General features: G+C 37.6%; 1 protein-coding gene across 6 annotated transcripts in view; it reads left to right on the top strand.

The window, feature by feature from the left end:
• MAP3K4 (mitogen-activated protein kinase kinase kinase 4) overlaps nt 1–13,223 on the top strand; it is a 126,129-nt gene that overhangs the window by 96,906 nt on the left and 16,000 nt on the right. For 3 of the 6 annotated variants that reach the window (XR_012094994.1, XM_008007748.3, XM_038001185.2), the window contains 7 exons: nt 1,027–1,176; nt 2,715–2,876; nt 3,348–3,481; nt 4,331–4,409; nt 5,418–5,496; nt 8,699–8,795; nt 9,904–10,041. Coding sequence is in view for 5 of the 6 variants with exons in the window: in XM_008007748.3 (XP_008005939.3) it covers nt 1,027–1,176; nt 2,715–2,876; nt 3,348–3,481; nt 4,331–4,409; nt 5,418–5,496; nt 8,699–8,795; nt 9,904–10,041 (839 nt within the window). In the remaining variant the exon portion in view is untranslated. The remainder of the gene's footprint in view (nt 1–1,026; nt 1,177–2,714; nt 2,877–3,347; nt 3,482–4,330; nt 4,410–5,417; nt 5,497–8,698; nt 8,796–9,903; nt 10,042–13,223) is intronic. The other 3 variants (XM_008007749.3, XM_038001184.2, XM_008007750.3) reach the window with 3 other exon arrangements.

The raw sequence follows: 13,223 nt of genomic DNA, 5'->3' as shown, positions 1-13,223 counted from the left end.
TAGTTCTAGAAATCCCAGTTCTCCAAGTATTCAGGTTTACTGATTATTTAATTTTCACTTTTTGTAGTGAAGGTTGTCCCCTCCCTACCTAACAGGGACCTCGTGACAGTTTCTATAACTCATTAGTTATAAACTGTGAGAAGCTTTCTCATTTATCTGTGTTCAGCTTAGGAACAGTTGTGGTGAGTGTTCATATGCACCTTGAGCTCAGTCTCACAAGAACTGAGTATACACTGGCCTGCTGTGTCCCTTCACCCCAACAACTCTGCTTTTATATTCCGTCTCAGTGAATGGTTCCGCGTTCACTCACATGTTTAAACCAGAAATGTGACAGCTAATATAAATTCAGCCTCCCACCTTTCCAGTTAATACCTTGCCAGAAGCATTTCCAGTCAATGATCCTTTCCCTGCATCCCCAGAGCAGCTGCTATAGTCAGAACTTTACCATCCCTCTCCTGAACTATTGCAGTTTCTTTCTTTGAGTTTCCCTGCTTCAAACCTCACCTTCTGTCTCTCCAATTCTATGTTTGTTTTTGTACTTCCAGAGTGATCATTATAATACATCTGATTGCATCACAGATCTACTTAAAATACTGCAAGGATTCTTTATCTCTTGAAGAACAAAAGTAATAAAGTCTTGATTTCTTAATGTTTTATATAAGGCCCTTCAATTGATGTCTCTTATTCCTACATTTTCCTTCTTCACACTGCTCCAATACACACACTGAAACTCACACTCACACTCTGCACTAGCAGTACTCAACACTTGAAGTTCTAGGATATCTCAAAGATGTCATGCCTGCAGTCCCAAGGGGTTGTTCTCCATGGTGCTGAATATCCCAGCTGTCAATGCCCACTGAAGTGTGTTGCTATGTAGGAGAAGCTTTGCTTAAAAATGACTTTCTGATCAGATGGTTGTTGGCCTGGTATCCCTGAGATTGGCATTGTTTTTGGACTGGTGTTGAACTAGAATAACAACTAGTAACTGGGTTGGTTTTTGTGTCCTGTGCTTGATTTTCCTCCCAGGTGGATAATCTTTTACTAGTTGTCATGCAGTCTGCCCATCTCACAATTCAGAGAAAAGCTTTCCAGCAGTCCATTGAGGGACTTATGACTCTGTGCCAGGAGCAGACATCCAGTCAGCCGGTCATCGCCAAAGCTTTGCAGCAGCTGAAGGTATCACGCTGTTCTCTACATTAGCTGAGATTTTTCCTTTTTGCTGAAATACTGTGGAAGAGTCAGTGTGTGGTAATGTGTGTAAAGTAATATCATCCAAAGAACTTGAGCTCTTAAATTGCCCACCCACTCAACTCTCTTCCCAATACATATTTTCTTATGTCTAAACTACAGATTCTGAGATTCCTGAAGCTGTAGAACTTTGTAATTGGAAAGGATAGAGAATTGAACTTTATGTGACTTACTCATGATGACTACGTGACTGGCTAGTGGCAAAGTTGAAAATTTAGGAATATAGGTCTCTTCATTCCCAGTGTAAATTTCATTCTCCTTTCACAATCTCCAGTATTTACTAGAGGTATTCCATATCAGTAGTGTGTAATAGAAGATTTATTGTTTTGTTTAATAAATCAACCAAATTAAACATAATAGAAAAAAGTTGCAGAGAAGCACAAAGGCCTTTCAAAGTTTATAACAAGCTACAGCCTGGCTGTCTTTTTCCATTATTTTCTGTTTTTGACACTTTCTATTTTGTATCCCATGTATCAGTCTTGATCTCATCCACACTTTTGCAGGTGATCAGTTACGTCTTCTCACTCACATTAAGGCTTAACTTCTTGAAGAAGAAACACTCTCTGAAGTTACAAGTCATTTCATAAACATTTGTTTTTCTTCTGTCAGTCTGATTTGTCTCATTTATCTATAAACATTTATTAACTAAATATTTAGGTTATCTCTCTTTATAGATTGCTGGAAGAATATTTTGTAACCATAGTAAGGGGACTGCCTGATGGAGACCTTGTATGCACTCGTGTGTAAGGGTAGAAAGGGAGACCAATTTGGAGCTATTGTGGTGTTACCGACAGAGGTGACGAAAGCTCAAACTAGGGCAGGGCTTCTCAGCCTCTTCAGTGTGGACATTTGGGCCAGCAATTCTTTGTTGTGGAGGTCCGTCCTGTGCATTCCAGGACGTTTAGCAGCATTCCTGGCCTCCACTTACCATATCCCAGTAGATTCCACTTTTCCCTCCAAATTTTGACAGTCAAACTTCTCTGGACAACGTCTCCAGACACTGAGGGGAGGGCGAAAAATCCACCCCAGAAGAGAACCCCTGGACTAGGAAGTAGCAGGGAAATGAGGACAGCCTGATTTGAGAACACTGTGGAGGTCGTCTGGAAGTACGTGGGCTTTTTTACTCTGTGGAATTGCACCCATACTTATGGTTGAGCAACCGTCCAAGAGGAGAAAACAACAGGTGGTTGACGTATAAAAATATTGAAGATAAAAGCATCTATTCTAAGAGCAGATTACAACTAGACTGTATCATTTTAAATGCATTTTTTCTCTTCTATTAAGAATGCCAAATAAAATGACATAATTTCTTCTATATTTGGTAATTCCTTTTGATAACTAAAAGTGGCTGAATTATTTTGTAGTGGTTAATGTCTGTGTGATAATGAATGAAATCTTTCTTTAAAATGTGGTAAGTATTGTATGATTTACTTCGTTTTGCATTAATCCTGGTTTGGACTCTTTAGAATGATGCATTAGAGCTATGCAACAGAATAAGCAATGCCATTGACCGCGTGGACCACATGTTCACATCAGAATTCGATGCTGAAGTTGATGAATCCGAATCTGTCACCTTGCAACAGTACTACCGAGAAGCAATGATTCAGGGGTACAATTTTGGATTTGAGGTAGGTTCAAAATAAGAGGAAACACACACTACAGTTTAGTAATTGCTTGATAACTTACAGAAAGTTTTAGGAACCTTTTGCAGTAAATCTGATACTGTAATCACAGCATAATCAAGAATATCATCTTATATCACTGCTGTATATCGGAGATATTACTGTACTTTTAAACTGTTAGGTAGTTGTCCGACTTTTGTGCCAACAGCCAACTACTTAACATTTTAAAACTTTAAAGAGATGTTTTATATCATGAAAGCACATTCTTAATTTAAACTCAGGAGTGAAACATTTATGAAACTGCGTATTGAAACACTATACTTTCCATAGTTCTTCATAATATTCAAAATATAGAAATTTTAATTGGATTTCACTTTTTGTTTTTAGAAAACATTTTAAACAGACATGGCATTATAGTGTGTGGTATTATTTAATGATCATTTTCTTAATTTTGATATACATGAAATCTTCTTACAGTATCATAAAGAAGTTGTTCGTTTGATGTCTGGGGAGTTTAGACAGAAGATAGGAGACAAATATATAAGCTTTGCCCGGAAGTGGATGAATTATGTCCTGACTAAATGTGAGAGTGGTAGAGGTACAAGACCCAGGTAATGACCAAGTAGGATGTTTCTGAAATACGTCATGTGGGGTTGGGAGTATTTGTTCATATATGTCCTATGGGATTTTTTTTGAGCAGATGATACAGAAGGGAGCACCCTAAACTCTTTGGTGTTCAGGTATTTTTTTTTTTTTTAATAGAAAAATATATAGAGAAAACTGCATAATTCTTGGGAAAAAACTTTTTTAAAAATTTGTTCCAAATTGGAGTTGTCTTTAAGGGAACTCATGTTCTCCTTTGACAAGTCTTCCTGATGACTAATATTTTTTCCTCCCTCATGAAATTTATTCATTAAGAAACCGTTTTGGAATTTGCAGGGGTGAAATGGGTGAATCATCTGTGAGGCTCAATAGTAGCTCCACTAAAGTAAACATAGTTATTAAAGTGTCATGACTGTGTGAAAAATAGCTGAGTGTTCTGTAATTTGTAATGGAGGGGTAGCATGGGGCACTTTTTAAAAGTCATTAAGCAATTTCTCCAAGTTAGAGAGAACACATTTGCTGTGCCTGAGACTCAAGTAGGAACTTTGTGTTACAAAACTCATAAATAATTGTTGAATTACAAATAAATAATTGTTGAATTACAGATGGCACCTATCATGTCTAAAATCCTCTTCCATGCTTCCTATTGGTTTCAAAACAAAATTAAATTTAAAAAAATTATTCTCCTTTCCAAAAGGTCACACTGTAAACTTACTGAACCCAGGCAAAAAAAAAAAAAAAAGTGTTTTGTCCTAAATAGTAATTATAATTATGTTACTTTTCAATATTGTACAGTCTAAAACTGCTACAGCATTTTCTTGGTTGTTTTGTGATTGCTAAACTTTTTCATATACCAGGTGGGCGACTCAAGGATTTGATTTTCTACAAGCAATTGAACCTGCCTTTATTTCAGCTTTACCAGAAGATGACTTCTTGGTATGGAATATTCTAAAGTTTTTTTCACTATAAAATAAGCCAGTCACTCTTTATTTTCTGGTGGTGTATGTTTTATATGTAATAGTGGTTCTTTTTTTTTTTTTTTTTTTTGAGACAGAATCTCGCTCTGTCACCCAGGCTGGAGTGCAGTGGCCGGATTTCGGCTCACTGCAAGCTCCGCCTACCAGGTTCACGCCATTCCCCTGCCTCAGCCTCCTGAGTAGCTGGGACTACAGGCGCCGCCACCTCGCCCGGCTAGTTTTTTGTATTTTTTAGTAGAGACAGGGTTTCACCGTGTTAGCCAGGGTGGTCTTGATCTGCTGACCTCATGATCCACCCGTCTCGGCCTCCCAAAGTGCTGGGATTACAGGCTTGAGCCACCGCGCCCGGCCGTAGTAGTGGCTCTTAAATATTTTTCATGTAATGATAATGCTGAGAAATTTAAAATACTCCTCATAGCAGAGTAAGATATTTTTTTCTTTCTGTAACATTAGTGTTCAACTAAATCAATGTCTAGTTTGTAAACCCTGGCCCTTCTAACATATTCGGTAGTTTTATATTTTTACTGCTGTCATAGCTGCTGCTTTGGGGCAGAACAAAAATTAGCTCTTTCACCCCAGTGTGCATCATTTGAGAGCATCTCGCTCATGTTAAATATTATCACTGTTAGTCGGGTAAATGTCATCAGATTAGCATGATGTTGCTCAAAGAGTGAATTCATTTATTTTATTCTCCCAGTAGTAGAGACGATTACATGAGAAGTTCTTTGCTTGTACACATTATTGTGTTATGGGAAGTTGACAGCTAATTTGCTTTTACTTACAAAAATGAAATACGCAATATTATTTTAAATTACATACAATTTGTGTTTATACCTGTTTTCTTTTAAGCTAACTGAAAATAGTTTGGGTAGCATGTTTTTAAAAATACACTGAAAATTAATTTGTGCTACTTCCGTAATTAAGAAAGCATGTATGTTTACTTTTCCCAATTTCTTTTGGTTTCTAGAGTTTACAAGCCTTGATGAATGAATGCATTGGCCATGTCATAGGAAAACCACACAGTCCTGTTACAGGTTTGTACCTTGGTAAGACAGCCGTTACAGCATTTCTTCTGGAACACAATGATTTGAGTGGACAAATCCTCTTGTAATTGCAGTCGTTTAAAATGGTATAAGAGGTGTTTTAACAATATTCAGGAAAACGACAATGAGAGGGACAGAAGTGAGGTGTGTAGACAGCTAACTCCACAGCAGTCTTTCTAAATCTGACAGGAAGATTAAAACGTCAGCCATGAGCTATTCCATGCTAGCCAGCAGTATTCAATTATACATTTTTTTCTATGCCAATATACCATTCTTTTTCCCCCCTTACCGTCTTTTCTGATGGGGAGGAAAGACTGGAGGAGGGTGTTGTCTGCCAAGCAGGAGAAACCGCCCCAGCTGCAGGTGGCTGCAGATCACTTCCCTGTCCCTCCTTCCTCACCTTTGAGGACAGCAGTGTCCATTTCTCCACAGCTGTCCCAAGTACCCACCTTCCCACCAGCTGCAGTAAATTCTGATTTGGTTTTACTTTTTAAAAAATCAAGTTAAGGTATGCTGCTATATATATTACTTTAATTACAATTTTTGATTACAGTTTATGTACAATTTTACAGTCACATTGAATGATTAACGCTTTTACAGTGTATGTTGGAATGTTGAAAACAAAATATATGTCAAAAAAAGCTATGTTTTATGCCATTCTTGAGATAGGTTGTAAATAAAACAAAACTGTATTTATAATAATAAACACCCAAAAATGAAAACTTAGAAATTTTATGCAATTTCAGTTACACAAAATATAATTCATAAATGGTAAATTTATTGAACATCAACTATATTTCATAGAGGGTACTTGCTAGCTACAGAAAGTTAGTAGAATGGGTTTTAATTGTTGGTTTTTTAATCTTCAGTTTATACCTCTTTTTCTCCCAAGGTGGTTGTGAAAATGAAAGTTATCATTTGTAAGACTATTTGAGCATTTTATATAAAGCATGCTATTGTCTTATCAGGCTTTTGCCTAAGCATATTATGAATAATTTTGATTTTCTGATCTCTTAAGACGTTCATGTTTCTCTAAGAACACATGATTGATAATTCAGTAAGAATTACTTAAAAAATATTTTATTACATAAGGTATCATTTTCATTGTGGAAAAATTACAACATAGAAAAAGTATCTAGAAAAATATGGAAGATACACATTTAGAAAATTTATCAATGTAGAAGAAAGATTACAGAAGATAAAAATGACTCATACTTCCTTAATCCAAAGGTAGTCCTGGGTAACATCTGAGTCGCTCATCTTTCAATATGCCTGCCACTCCACCCTGCAGTGGGACAGTTCATTAATAGCGCTCGCTGGAGACTCACATGGTCCTCTGTCCTCTCAGCCACTGTGGGTTAGTGGAACGAACTGTGGGGGCCTGGACAGCAATTGACCTGGGGCTGCTCATTTAACGTCATTGAGCCTCCCTTTTTAATGAGTGAACTGGATGCTAATGAGGATTAAATAAGTAATAACATTGTATAAATTCTAGTGTTCCATACACAACAGGGGTCATCATTTGGTTTTGTGTTCTTACAAAAGAAATGAATGAAAATGAGAGCACATCAACTGTCATTTTGTTACTGTTGCTTACTTTCTTCCTTTCCCTCTGTTGTAAGCGTGTAACAAATAACAACCTGGTATGTAAGCTTCCATATTTTCTGTAGATTCATATAATCACACAAATACATTCTACCTGTACCTTTCTCTGCGACCATTTCATCACAGTCATTTATAGGGTGGTTCGTTTACAATTGTAGAAATGTCTCTGTGTCAACAGGTATCGATCTCACTGGTTCTTTTTATTGACCACACTGTGGCCGTCATGAATGTACTGTAATTCTTTCTACCATTTTTTTTATGGGCTTTTTTTGTTTTGGCCATGAAAAGCATCTCTATAATCAGTGTTTACCAGTAGTGAAATGTGAACATCCATTTTGTTTATTAGCCATTTGAATTTTCTTTCCAATGAAGTGGAAAGTTTTGCAGTGTTACATATACCTACTATTAAAATAATTGTTTTGTTTCATGCAAAACATATATGTGCACATGGTTTTTTAAACAGAATGTCTTTATTTATAGGAAAATTTTTACTAATTTTTGACTAGTTCCCAGTATCTTTGCTTAATTACTCACCAAATCGTTTTTTTTTTCTTTTAACCTTTGTTACTATTGAATTTCTTCCATTTGCCATTGTATCCTAGCTATTGTAATAGCTAGGATAATTAATCAGAGATACAAATTGCCTGAGGTTTTTTTGTTAACAGTCCCTTTAAAGTTTTGATTTGTAAGTTCTGCAAGGGAACTTCATATCTCTCCATTTTAACTATTTCTGTCTCTCTTGTTTCACCTTATTAATAGGAAACAAAATCATGAAGAAACAGGATTTCCATTTAGGACAAAACTTATTTGGGGTAAAACATATATAGACTGAAAGTATTAACCTGAAGAGAAAATATGACATTAAAAAATACTAAGGAGGGTTAAAACAGATTGTTAAAAGTCAAGAAGAGAAAAAGCATGTTACGGAGAGTAGGCAAAATATAACACATGTCCATTAATATTGACATCTAGTTATTGGGAAAGTGGAATTGTCAGCATATTTGTAATCACTAGATAAGATCTCTAATTTTAAATTTTATCTAGTTTTAAATTTTTATTTTAAATTTTATTCATATTTATCTCTTACCAGAATATGTAAAAGAAAAAGAGAAGAAAACATGCTCTTGAAAAAAATAATAACTCAGTTAAATCTACCTGATCTGGTTTAAAGGAACTGGAGTAAAACTCCATGTACTCAGGAAAATGACAGCGACCTCAAAGGCAGGACCTCTCGAAATGTCACCAGTGACCACAATCTTTTTAACGTGTAGATAACATAAGAACTCCTTTTTATTAGGAGTATCTCTAAAATGAGTTAAATCATTTGTTTAGCTTACATTATGTATGTTTTACTCCAGGATTTTTAAAATGTTTTTTGATGGAGAAAACTGTAAATATATAATAGGGCTTTACTGACTTTTAAAAAGTGACATTTTCCATAATATTTGTATATGTCATATTATCTTTTACTTATATAAATGGACTTACCTTGGTCATTGGCCAAAATGAGTGGCGTTCCATTTTCCATTTGACTGTTTGGTTTGATGATTTTCTGTGGACCATATTAACAAGTTGCATTTGTTGCCATTTTTGCTGGCAGCCATTCACCGGAACAGCCCCCGTCCTATGAAGGTACCTCGATGCCATAGTGACCCTCCTAACCCACACCTCATTATCCCCACTCCAGAGGGATTCAGGTATTTGGTGCTTGTCTAGTCGTTTGCTTTACAGAGTGCTCTCTGATATGCATGCTGATACTTTTGAAACTACTAGATGCTTGCTCTGAGAGCTAAATACCTTTTCCGCGTTGTTCGTACATTTGTAAAAGCTCTTTCTTGCATTATCTTGAAGCCTTTAGTCGCAAAAGAAAAAGACATGCAAATTTAAAACAGACTTGTACCTTTCAAGATAACTTCATTCCTCAGCTTATTTATAACCTCAAGCTACTAAATGCTTTCAGGCTTTGGAGTCATTTTTTCCTTTCCTGCCTTCGAAAAATAACCTTCGGAAAACAAATTTGAATGTGGATAGTATAGTCAACATTTGAAAACAATACTAAATACCACTAAAAGTGGAGAAAAACTGGAATGACCTTTCCAGATTCAATTTTTGTCTGCATATGTAATTACAAAGCAACGTAAACACTAAGTGAATTCAGAAACTATAGTACATTCACGATAACTGCCTTGAATGTGGTGGCATTTCTGCATCTTGAGGTAGTGAGCACCTTCTCTCGCTGTATAATCACTTTTTAAAAGTGTAATTTTATTTAACAATATTTGCTAGATAAGGACCATGGTTATTTTTTTTTTAAAGCTTTGTGGGGACCGGGGTGCAGTGACTCACGCCTGTAATTCCAACACTTCAGGAGGCTGAGGTGGGAGGATCTCTTGAGCACAGGAGTTGGAGAACAGCCTGGGCAATATAGCAAAACATCGTCGGTACAGAAAATACAACAAAGATAATAGCTGGGTGTAGTGGTCGTTGCCTGTAGTCCCAGCTACTCGGGAGGCTGAAGCAAGGAGGATCACTTGAGCCCAGGAGGTCAAGGCTGCAGTGAGCTATGATTGCGCCACTGCACTCCAGTCTGGGCAACAGAGTGCGATGCTGTCTCAAAAAGAAGAAAAGCTTTGAAGTTAGGCTTTTTCTTGTTTACACCTAGTCTCAAATCTCAAAGAACAATTTGCATTTTATATTTTTAAACATATTTCACCCCCTTGCCATAATTTATTTTTAATTGAAAAAGATTTTCAAGTCCATTCCCTCTTCTCACATGTGTTCCTGAAGCTTTTCTTCTTGTCTTAGCACTCGGAGCGTGCCTTCTGACGCGCGGAGCCACGGCAGCCCTGCTGCTGCTGCTACTGCTGTTGCTGCCAGTCGGCCCAGCCCCTCTGGTGGCGACTCTGCGCTGCCCAAATCCATCAGCAGTGCCCATGATACCAGGTAGTCTCACCCCACCAGCGTCCCGTACCCTCACCACCCCTCACATGTGCTTGCACAGTGACCATAGCGTTAGGGTGTGTGCCGGCTGTGGTTGGGCGTCTTTGCTGTGGTGTGTGAGTGATGCTGTAGGGCCTTCTGCAGGTTGTCACGGCCCGAAGGCTCTGGCACCGACCAGCACGAATAGATACTTGTCTGATGTCAGTATTTCTTTGGAGCTGGTATTAGCCAAAATGTCCAAAGACTTTGCGAAGAATAACTTGATGGAGTATCATAGGAAAGGACTGGTCCACAGCGGAAGGGGACATGAGCATTTTGTCTCATGGAGGTGGTTAAAAAATGACATCTAGTTAATGATCTGAGGTGGTAACATTTAATTTTTTGGGGAAGATCAGTTTTCTAACCAAATGTTCTATTTTAAATAATTGTTGATTAGAAGTAGTTTATAGAAGTGGAAAAATGAGTTCATGGGGTTTGTGTGTCATATGGACAATAGATCAGTACTTGAGAGAACTCTCAGACAACTTGGCAAGCCCCAGAACAGTTAAGTCTCGCATTGTCTTTTGTATTAGTAAGGAGGGTCTTGTAGGTTTTCCCACTCTAGTTATATTTTGGCAGAGGATTTCATCATGTTCTCCTATCCTAAGTGGAGGAAGAGCTGTTGTTCTCTCTAAATTTCACCCCTATACCTAAGTAGGAGGAATGCTGTCAGTATTCCCATCTTCCAATGCGAGTCAAACCAAACTATTTAGGTTGGGGGTATCTGATCTTAAAAGATCAACTTGTGATAGAACCCAGGGCTCTGTGTTCAGCTCCGAGGAGAAGATAGTAGAGTTATCAGGGGGATGATGCCTGGCTCTAGATTTTAAAATAGACTAAAATGTTTTTACACTTACTTTAATAACAGTCTAAAATTTCTACAAATATTTGCAGTCTTTTCACTCATTAATTAATACTTCTAAATTTTAGTGAGACATGTCTATAACCTAAAAAATGTCAAAAAGTATTTTACTGCTTAAGCAGTCAACTAAAAAAATTAACAAATTGAACAAATTCCCATTTAGCTTCCTAATTTTTATGTTTAGAGCTTTTCATGGCTAATATCTTCATATATGCTTTTATATCCCTGTGAGGGCTGCCAAAACTGTCTTCTTTATTCATGCAGTACAGACTGAAGTGCTTTAGTCTAAAACACAGTCATAATTGAGGAGGGCGTTGGCCACCTATGGCTCCTGCCTCCCACACCTGCTGTGTCCACGTTCACATCAAACTGCTCCCGAACTGGACAATGGGGAGTGACCTCCCTCCTTTTAAAGGTTGATGTGCTGTGTTTTAAGGCATTTGTAAGTTGGTAGTGTGGTACATTACGTGTATTTTAGTATGAGAGTTAAATACTACAGTTGGCCTTTTCATGGAGTTTAGTCTTTGCATAAGCAGTTTTTCAGCATTTCATCTTAATACTTATCTAGTAGCATTTCATAAGTATTCATCTTAAGTTTGTACATACTTAGACAATCTTTGATGTTTAGAAATTTTAATGGTATCATAGTGTGCTCTCTTGAAGGACATTTTTTACACAGGATTCCCGTTCACTTTACTTTATGACCCTGTGTGTGTGTGTGAGAGACAGTAGGTAGAGAAGAGCACAGCCACGTGAAGAGGTGTGGGTGGTCATCAGACTCCCTGCTGCATTCAAGCCCTGCGTAAGCCTCAGTGCCTTCACAGTGAGCCTGGTTCGTGGGCCCCTGAGTCACTGGTGGATTCGGCTCACTGCTCCCGAGGCAAACTTCACAGACCTGAGGTCTTGTTTCTCAGCAGAGCTATGGGTTTGTGAATGTGCCACGGGGAGGCAGAATGACACCAGTGTGTGCATCCCTGCCACAGCCATGGGGTGTAGCCCTCGCCTGTCTTACAGATACATCAACCAAAGTTCAACTTCACTTGACCCTAGAGGTTTTGATAAGTATTTTCAATGGATTTTATTTGACCTAGGAAATACCTCTTCTGAGCTTACCTTACCATCGTTTGTACAAACACTTTGCAGTGGTGCTGTTGCTGAGGCTTCCTTCTGCTGGCTCTCAAGAGCTGATGGCAGATGTTTGAGAAATTTTGCAAGTTGTTATACCACAGAAATTGGCAAACTCTACAACCCACCTCCCCATCCCCTACATCCCCCTCCAGAGCTAGTTCAACATTCCCCAATATGCCACTTCATGAGTATATGTTCTTGCCTTTTACCCATGCAAAAATCTCTTAAGGACATGGAATTGGCCAGTCTCACCTGTGGGAAATTGGGAAAATTAGTGGTGTTTAGTGACTTCTTGGTCTCACCAGTGGTCTTTAGTGCTGCTTAGGAGTGGAATAGGCTTCCTCACTTCAATACCAGTGGTTTTCCCATCAGATAGTGCTGAATTTTTGATGAACTATATGGCAGTAGAAATGTCCCCGTCACTTCAGACTTAGCAAGTACTATACTAGTTTTGAGGGCTTAGGAAAATACCAGAAAAATGCATATTTTATAATTTGTAAATGTCTGTACAATAGATCATGTTGCCTTCAACCTATCAGTGTATAATAAGAGCATAAATGCTACCATAGTTCATTATGTTGTTCACTTAAAAATAATACACTAAATGACTTTAATAAACTAATGCCAAATTTATTTGAGGTTCTTTGATTATTCGAATTACAATTTTAACACATTCCCTATTTAGTTTTAGTTTTTACTCTTTATGGGTTCATTCTGGTTGCTGAACATTTCACTTTATTCTGGAAAATCACCTCATTAACTTTGTTCTTTAATATATTAAGCTTCCTGCTCTTTTGCACTTTTGCTTGGCTACTGCTTGAGAAACCTTTAGGTATTCCCTTCCATTTTCTTATTAAGAGATTTGGAATCTTTTGGACCATGGAATGATTTTAGTACTTTAAACATAACTAAGACATAAATATAATTTGATGGTAACCTTAAAGATCAGCAAGATTTGGTTAATATGGTTTTATTCACCCTGGGCTTGAGTTGTGGAGCTTTTCACACGTCAGTAACACTTCAGTAGTGTTGTGTTTTTATTTCTGTTGTTAATGTAAGACAAGGTTTTATGCAGGCAGGTGTTCTCAGGCTCAGGTGTTGGCTATGGAGAGATGAAAATAGAGCCCTCCTTCCAGACTCTAGAGCTCTAACAGAC

The sequence above is a fragment of the Chlorocebus sabaeus genome, chromosome 13, assembly GCF_047675955.1.
Source record: "Chlorocebus sabaeus isolate Y175 chromosome 13, mChlSab1.0.hap1, whole genome shotgun sequence".
NCBI classification, from domain to species: Eukaryota; Metazoa; Chordata; class Mammalia; order Primates; family Cercopithecidae; genus Chlorocebus; species Chlorocebus sabaeus.
Note: the sequence above shows the minus strand (reverse complement) of the source record. Positions and strands in the feature narration are given on the sequence as shown.